This window comes from Spea bombifrons, chromosome 3, assembly GCF_027358695.1.
Source record: "Spea bombifrons isolate aSpeBom1 chromosome 3, aSpeBom1.2.pri, whole genome shotgun sequence".
Lineage (NCBI taxonomy): Eukaryota > Metazoa > Chordata > Amphibia > Anura > Pelobatidae > Spea > Spea bombifrons.
The window spans coordinates 11,132,032-11,140,528 of NC_071089.1; the positions used below are offsets into that span (position 1 = coordinate 11,132,032).

General features: G+C 38.1%; 1 protein-coding gene across 1 annotated transcript; it reads right to left on the reverse strand.

Annotated features, from left to right (window-relative positions):
* Positions 1-3,587: 3,587 nt before the first annotated feature.
* Positions 3,588-8,110, reverse strand: LOC128484665 (cytochrome c oxidase subunit 7A-related protein, mitochondrial). Its single transcript, XM_053461138.1, has 3 exons — positions 7,957-8,110; positions 4,195-4,329; positions 3,588-3,852 (listed from the first exon to the last, which is right to left on the reverse strand). The coding sequence occupies exons 1-3, from the start codon at positions 8,026-8,028 to the stop codon at positions 3,712-3,714; spliced, it is 348 nt and encodes a 115-aa protein (XP_053317113.1). The 5' UTR covers positions 8,029-8,110; the 3' UTR covers positions 3,588-3,711.
* Positions 8,111-8,497: the final 387 nt, after the last annotated feature.

The window sequence follows — 8,497 nt, forward strand, 5'->3', positions numbered from 1 at the left end:
ATGATTCCTTTAGGCTGTAATTCTAAGTCGTGGTTTGAAACCCCATTTTTCTATGAAAGGAATGAGAGGCATTATACATTACCAGGGGTTAATTCTGCCACGTTCGGGCTTGGTACTGTTGAATTCCTGTTCAGTTTAGTCAACCATTTTTTTTTTAGTCAACTATTGTGAATTTTTAACTTCTTCAATTATACAGATCTACATATTTTCCTCTGTTTTTTCCCTCCACAGAACAACGCATTCTTGTTTTCTTTTTTTTCTGCAGCGGAGAATAAAATGGTATTTTGTCTTGCCACTTTAGAAAAAAGTCCCCACTATTTTGCAGTTGTGCTCATTGTAAAAACATGTAAAACATTGTATAACCACATATGCATTTTTTAATTACCCATATTTTAGATACTTGTGCTATCAAATGTTGTTTTTCCTTGCAGATTAAGCACAGAGTGCCTCAAAATCCATCCTCAGGCCCCTGCTGTCCTCACTATTTATAATGATCTTATCATCTGATATCTTACTAGCTACCAAAGATCACCCCATGAAAAACATTTTTTCTGTGTTAATTGAGTAAAAGGTAAAGTTAGATAAATAAAATACATTTTATAAGCTGGTTTTATATTTTTTTCTTAGTTTGATAAAATCTAAAAGAACATCCAAACTAGCTATACCAGATATACTTACAATAATAATAATGAGGCCATTCAGAATGAATACTATGACAAAGGTGGCGGCCTTGTTGTTGCAGAAAAATCCTTTTATTTTAATTAGGCTCACAGAAGCTTAGCGATATGTTCTCATACTACATATGATATCTAAAACACTCACATTTGCATTATTTTGATTTAATGGCTTCTGCGTAAGATGCCTGCTGGATACACGCTATATTTTTTTTGCAACCCAGAGATACATAGCAAAGACCCAGAGACCCGATTAAGTGGTTTTTCACCCAGAGTGTCTGGGCAAATCCTGGAGAGTTCCCAGGTAAAGTTTCCAAGTGTGGTGATGTCCTTTTCAGAACAGATACTGCTGGGCTGGTGCTAGGATCCCATGGGGGCCAAACAGTATGTCTGGGGGAACCACACTAAAAAGAGAGGTTTCTTGCAAATTGTAAGCTGTCCTTGGCTGGATCATTAACTTTTTGCACTTTTTTCTATAAACACGTCTATGTTGCTTAGGATTATTTGTTATGCAGGTTATGTCCAACTACATTGAATTCCACCAAAATGTGTTCAGTTAAATCTTCTTTTAATGGAAATACCCTACATGCAGAACTTTTTGAAGTTACGGGACACAAATTGGACTATGCTCATATGGAGTATCTTCAAATGAATATGCCAAAATAAAAAAAATCTGCTGAAAATAATCTACCTTAAGGTAAGGGGGTGAGTGTATAAACGAGAATGCGTGAATGAGGGAATGAGTATCTGTGAATTAATTGTATGAGTGAATGAATGTTTGTGAATGAGTAAATTAACGAATATGTGTGTCATAGCATGGATGTGTGAGGGAGGCTGTAAGTGATGTGCAGACCCCATCATGCAGGGCAGCATTTTATCAGTGCTGGCAGCATCAATACACAAGGGGGGCAGCTAGCCAGGTTTCAGCATGTATTGGCTCCCTTGCTGTTAAAATTTTGAGTTCAGTGCATTCCTACTTTATACACGTTATTTGTAAAATGAAAGCTCACCGAGGTAGCCCCTTTCTTAAAAAAATCCAGAGTGAAGTGAAACTGTCGTCACTAAAAGATTACTTTAGATTCAACTTTTACGAGCTGGATGGAACAACTCTCAAATCAGTGTTTTGGTTTTGCCGACATTGTTACCGCTGCTCAATGACTTCAAAGTGTGAAATGTCAGTATATTTATTAGGCTTATGAACTTTAAAGTGGAATTAAGTACATCAAGGAATTTTTCTATGGCTCTTCGGCTATGAAAAATAAAAATTTGTATAGCCTAGAATAGCACATTGTTCAACTTGGGTCTTTTGAAACCCCCACCGCATTTTTAAGAATAGAAGGCTAATTTCGTTATTGGGGTAATACAAAATATGGCTAAGTTTGATCCCCCCGATCATTAAGCCAACATTACAACTCTTAGCTCACAAAAATTGCATACAGAAATATGAAAGAGGCAGCTTCTGGTGTATTCTTATTTTAATGCTGTATTTATTCCATAATAAAAATAAATCATAATCTCAAAAATATACTTTATGAGTAAAGTAATTTTGAAGGACATATTGACCACAGATCATTTAACAAATGACAAGATCCATTTGAGTAATGTGTTAAAGGAGCTTCCAGATCAGTCCTCCAAGAATTATTGGCCTGCCAGGTTTGTAATTTCTCCAACTTAAAACGCAAAAAAGAAAGATGTTCCCATATTTGTCAATGGTCCTAGTGGACAAAGCTAAACAGCTTCATATTAAATTAATGCAATTAAAACTTCCCAGGAGTGGTTTGCAGCATAAACAGAAAACGTATTTGCTATTGTTTATCGTTCATAAACGCAGTCTTGTCTTAGAGCTGCAGTCACTATTTATGGCAGGTGCTCAAAATAAGAGGCTTCAGGTTGTTGGAAGGAAAGGAAAAAAGTATCAGAACTCGGTAAAAGCCAGTGTTAGCGGTCATCAAGATCAGCTTAATGAATACTCAGGTGCATCAAAAGTACACACTACAAGCTGATCTGTTCCCTAGGAATAAATACAGTACACATGATTTGCTTGGATCTAGTGAACATCAGCAAACAACCCTTAACAGAGAGAAGAGGGAAAACGTAGTACTTATAAGGGCAGGATGGTGAGGAAATTGTTTCTAGGCAATGAAAACTGGTTCTGAACTCCAATACTGGAGTGTATTCACCAATAGGAGATTTGGCAAGACAGTTGTGGTTTCAAATACTTTTTCAAATCCTCATTATACCTTCTTAAAGTCTAACCCCAACAAATATCTGCCGCATAAAGAGCTTGGCTTTATAACACATAGTTAAAATCAGTGACATTACTTAACCCAATGATTACATACCATGCATGGTCGGCTCAGATCATCATGCTACAGAAACCCACAAGCATCTTCCCTTTATGATAAAGGGTTGAAGTGACAGCTTTCCTGCAAACTCTCCATTTAGGCAATAAATGCCATAGTGTGTCTTGCTGTGCCAATGTGTCAAAACAATCACTTCCCTTCCAAGTCTTACACATCACCCTTGATGCAAAGTTGTATTTGAACTGGTTATTGGTTGTCCAACCAAAATGAGACATCACTGTGGCTCCAGTTTAGAATAAAATTCATGCGCTTCACAGAGCAGAACTAATTTTAAAACCCCCTCTTTTATATACACAGATCAACTTGAACTTTTGACTTATGATGTTGTATACAGACACTCTGCATTTACAACATTGCGATCAAACAAATACTTCAAATCAAGGAAGATTTGTTTGCTTTTTAGAAATGATTTGGCATGGGCTATTCTATGTACGATGCGTAATGTACAATACAAGACATAATTTGGACCAAAATAACTTTCCAAGTTTTTCTTTTTTAAGAGATAGAGGACCAACCTGCTGCCAGACACAACAAAGCAATAAGAAAAGCATTTCGTTGAAATAAGCAGCCTTTATCAGTTTTAAAACACAATAAAATGGATAAACTTGGGCCAGAAGGTTAATTGCTGATGTTCACTGTGATCGGTACATTGTCAGTCCCATTCTCTGTAGATGTTAATTCTTTTTGGGTTGTGCGGCCAAGTACAGGGCTATAAGACAGTAGATGGTCCCACCAAGTGTCAATGCCATAGTGGTACGGTACAGGAGACGGTCAGGGACTCCTCGTTTCAAGTGCACAGGTACACCGTCAGATTTCTATGCGGGAGAAAAAAAAAAAAGCATTTTACTCATAATAGGTTAGTTATTTTTATTACCATTACTGCCCAAATTCATTCAACAGTACTGTTCGAAATGTTAAATACTATTGATGGGTTATACTGTCATATTTAATAAATAAGCATGCTGAAGACTGAAGCCTTGGCGTTGACATGTTTAAATAGGATCGCCGCATAAAGTGTTATAAATGATGGTGATAAATGTGTAATAGAGGTACTCTTTAGAATACATATATAGTTTATCTCTTTAAGACACTATGAAATAATTCAAAGACTAGAACGTAATTTGAAACAAACACAACAGGACTCTATTTCAGATTACCTGGAACAATTTCTGTAGGTCGGGCACTCTGTTTTTTCCTAAATACTCAGATGCGGCAGCAGAATCCCCGGACAATTTTGTTGGGCCGGCGAAAACGGTTGCGGGTGGCTCAGAGTAAATTGGTGGCCGCAGTCCCTTTGATAGGAAACAAAAATAAAAATAAGCTCATAACCGATTCAGGAAAATATGAAAAGTGCCAAAAAATAAATAAATGATAAAGCATACTTAATGTACTCAATGACATTTCCACAATGAGCAGGAGAATAAAGTACCTACATAATATTTATCTATGGTTGTGACACGACCAGAACAGGTAAGGAGTAACACAAATACCCTAGCCTTAAACTGCTAAGAGAAGTTCAGAGGCTTATATGTAATTTAAGGAAGTTTTACTTTACAGAGTACATTTAAGCAACCCCCCCAACGCTTAATACTGGCTTGATCATCTTCAGCCAGTCACATTTAAGCAGCCCCCAATAACTATGCTTCGTAAGGTTTTAGACACAGGACAGTAAGTGGTTACAGAAGTCCCACAATACGGTTTCTAGGTCACAGTTTGCTGCAATAATAACCAAACTTTTTTCTTCTGGGGTGTTCCACTAACATGCATGAGCTGGTATTCTTCATGCAACATGCACAGGCAGGGTATCCTTCTCATTAGAAGCACTCAGGGGAGAAGTCAGTCTCTCAATAAAAAGAAAACGCACGCAGAGCATGCGGAAAATGCATTCAGGTCCACCGAAAATAAGTGTTCCATTAACAGAACAGCCAGTATTTCTACGACCATTTTACAATAACGGATGGTGTAATTAACATTAGTAATGAAAAAAGCTAAATTGTCCCTAAGACCATAAGTATTTGGCACATCCAGGAAGAGACTAAATCAAAGTCACGCAAGAAAATCCCATTAAATCATTGGCTATGCAAACACATTATTAGTATTTTAGTCTACGCAAAAGAAATAACGGGATCTAAAGATGATGTTAGACTGCGAGCCTGCAAGACCAAAGAGTAACTCTCCACATGGATAAAATCGCTGTACTTCTAATGTTTTAACCAATGTCTGCATTGAAAGGAGCCAGGGGGTTTCTCTCCATCTAACACAGAATGTGTCATTGGGGGGAGGGGGGGATATCTTTAAACCTACTAGAGAAACATCCTACGCAAAAAAGTTAACAGGTATTTTGCATATTTCCCCATATCGGATGAGTCCTTCCTTTTATGTCATGTCACTAAACGCCCAGGGAGGTGGCCTATTTCTGTCTTCTTGGTACTGCTGGTGAGGTCAACAAAACCTCCCTGCACCTTATCACATGAAGATGTCTACTGAGAGAAAACAGACTACCAAATGTCATCGTAACCTTGAGAGAATCAGGAACACACTCTACTGTCAAACACAGCCAATATAACAAAGTATATGTACAAAGAAGCTAGCGAATATATTACATATCCACTTTAGTCTCATACCTATAAATAGCAGAGCAATCGGGCTTTGGTTGTACTTTAGTATGATTATAAAAAAAACCCTCATGTTTTCTATTTTGCACGCTGTAAATAATAGGTATAAAACTATATCTATAACCATCAAGTGTGAGGCTATGTAGTGGTTACAGTGGATTTGTAGCCCTCAATAAAACTATTTTATGGGGTTGTGTTACTATGGTGCTTCATCCAAATAATGAGAAGTCACTACAAAAAAAGGTTATATATTACAAAAGAAAGTTATGATCTAAATATAGGAAGCAATACGCAGGCCTCCTTTTTATTATTAAGCAGAAATAATGACTAAAAAAACAAAACAGTTACAATAACATTACATTTACCATTGGTGTGTTCCCTTTAATCAGGTACAGCAGGCCCGACAAACTCCAGCTGCCGTGCCACTGGCATTGTGATCCGACTCTCCTGCAGACGTAGAGGGAACACACCAATGGGAAACGAGTGTCCTCCTCAATCATTTCTTACAGGCACGGCGGCATATAGTTGGTAAACAAGTGCATTTAACCAAACCAATCACGGTAATGGATACGATGGCATCCTCTAGCTGTAACATTTAGGAAGAGGCTGGTCTTAGAATTCACAGAAGTTGGATAATTGAACACAGTCGAGGGGTTAAAAGGGAGGATTCCCTCCTTCCACAAAATGCTGGGTGTATATTTTGGTGAATAAAACATCGCAACAGCATTTTAAATCCACTGCTAATTATCAACGCGGAAGGTTAAACTGCCACTTCGACTCGCTATATATATGGCTTACAGCATTGTATCTGCATTTTCTTACTGCGCTTAAGTTTACAGGCAAGTGGGGGAGTGGGGGCAAACTAGCTGTTCCCCCTATATTCATAAACAACTTTCTAAAGAATTAATAGGTGCAGCATCTACTAGATTCCCACCTCACGAAGCCTCAACCCATTTCAGCATTTCGTATGCACATTACAAATATCACGCACCAACCCATAACACCACGTCTCTTACCTACCTAGAGATCCAAGGGTTGACACATTTGGTTCAGATCTAGAAGCCAGCTTTTTTTTTTTTTTCTTCCTCAATCATATTTTTATTTTCATATTCCATATTTGCTCGATTATAAGACGACCCTGATTATAAGACGACCCCCCCAAAATCTGAATATTACGGTATTACCCCCCGGTCTGCAGTTAAAGGATTTTTATTGGGGCAATACTACATAAAACACACCTTCTTCAGTGCTGCGCCACTTAACCTTCATGACAAGTTATATTTTACATCATAAAGATTCAAGCGTAAATGTTTAACCATTATTCTCACACTTAAACACGAACACCATACAGTAACAGACGTCAAATGCTCACACACGCTAACACCATACAGTAACAGACATCAAATGCTTACACACGCCAACACCATACAGTAACAGACACACGCTAAAATTTTATGCTCACAGAAAGAATTATGTCACAGTATAGCATTAGCATGAGTGTGTATGGTAGAATTTAGTGTGTATAAGTGTATGGTGTTAGCATGCGCGTTAGTGTTTGAGCATTTGATGTTAGCACATCCTATCGTATGGCGTTGGTGTTTAAGCGTGAGAATAATGGTTAAACATGCAATCTTGAATCTTTATGGTGTAAAATACCCCTTGCCATAATGGGGTTAACCGCAGCACTGTACAAGATGGTGCAGCACTGAAGAAAGTGTGTTTTATGTCATATTGCCCCAATAAACATCCTTTAACTGCAGGTAAGGGGGGTAATGTGAAAATAAATATGATTGGGGGAGAAAAAAAAGCTGGCTCCTAAATTTTTTGTTTGGCTGCTAGATCCAAATTTGTCAATGAGAATAATGTAGCCAGTAATAAATCAATCAAGTAATTAGAAAGGTGACAGGCTATGTACTGATAAGGTTATAAGAAAATATCATTGATCTGCATAATCAATAGCTGATCACCAATAAAACTCCAGCTGAGGATCAAACAGAGAAGAACAAGTCTCCTCAGCCTGTATTATTTTATTAGCAAAGCAGCTTAGAATCCATAGTTGGGCTTTCACATTCCCGCTCACATTGCGGCACCACGAATAAAATAAATAACGATAAGCATTTATTAAACCATATCCCACGGGAAGCTTCTTCAGCCCGGAGGTATAGTTTATGGAGAAAACGCTATAAACCAATACTTCAAGGGAAGGCGGAAGCTTCTGGTGAAGGTCAGTGACATTCACACTACCTGAGTCCAGTACATCAGGCAAATCGGGATATTATCGCGACATGTTCCGAACCCCCTCACCTGTGGGTTATACGCCTCGGTCGGTACAGCGCCGACCAGTTTCTGTGCGAAGCCACTAAACTTATAATACATGTTGACGACCTCGGTCTCACCGCAGACGCCGGGCTGCTGCAACAGGAAGGCCCTCCGACGGCTAGAGGTCGCCGCTTGATTACGTAAAAGGTGTCCATCGAACTGCCTGCCGCCGAAGCTCCGTTTTTTCACAGAGTTCACGGCAAGTTAACATATAAATATTTTTGTGGGGACATGTACTAGAGGCGCATGTGTAAAATATTGTTACGGTTTGTGTTGTTTGTTCGCAACAGTTGAAAAAAAGCCCAAAACAGGCAGGATAACGGACAGGCGCGTATCACCTTGTGTAGTTACCTCATGCAGGAGAGAGAGTAAATTTAGTAAAGATGGATAATGGATTCCAATAAAAAAGGTATTATCACACGATGCTTATTTCATCTGTTATTTGATTTTATATATATATATATATATATATATATATATATATATATATATATATATATTAATATTAATTATCTGTCCAGGGTGA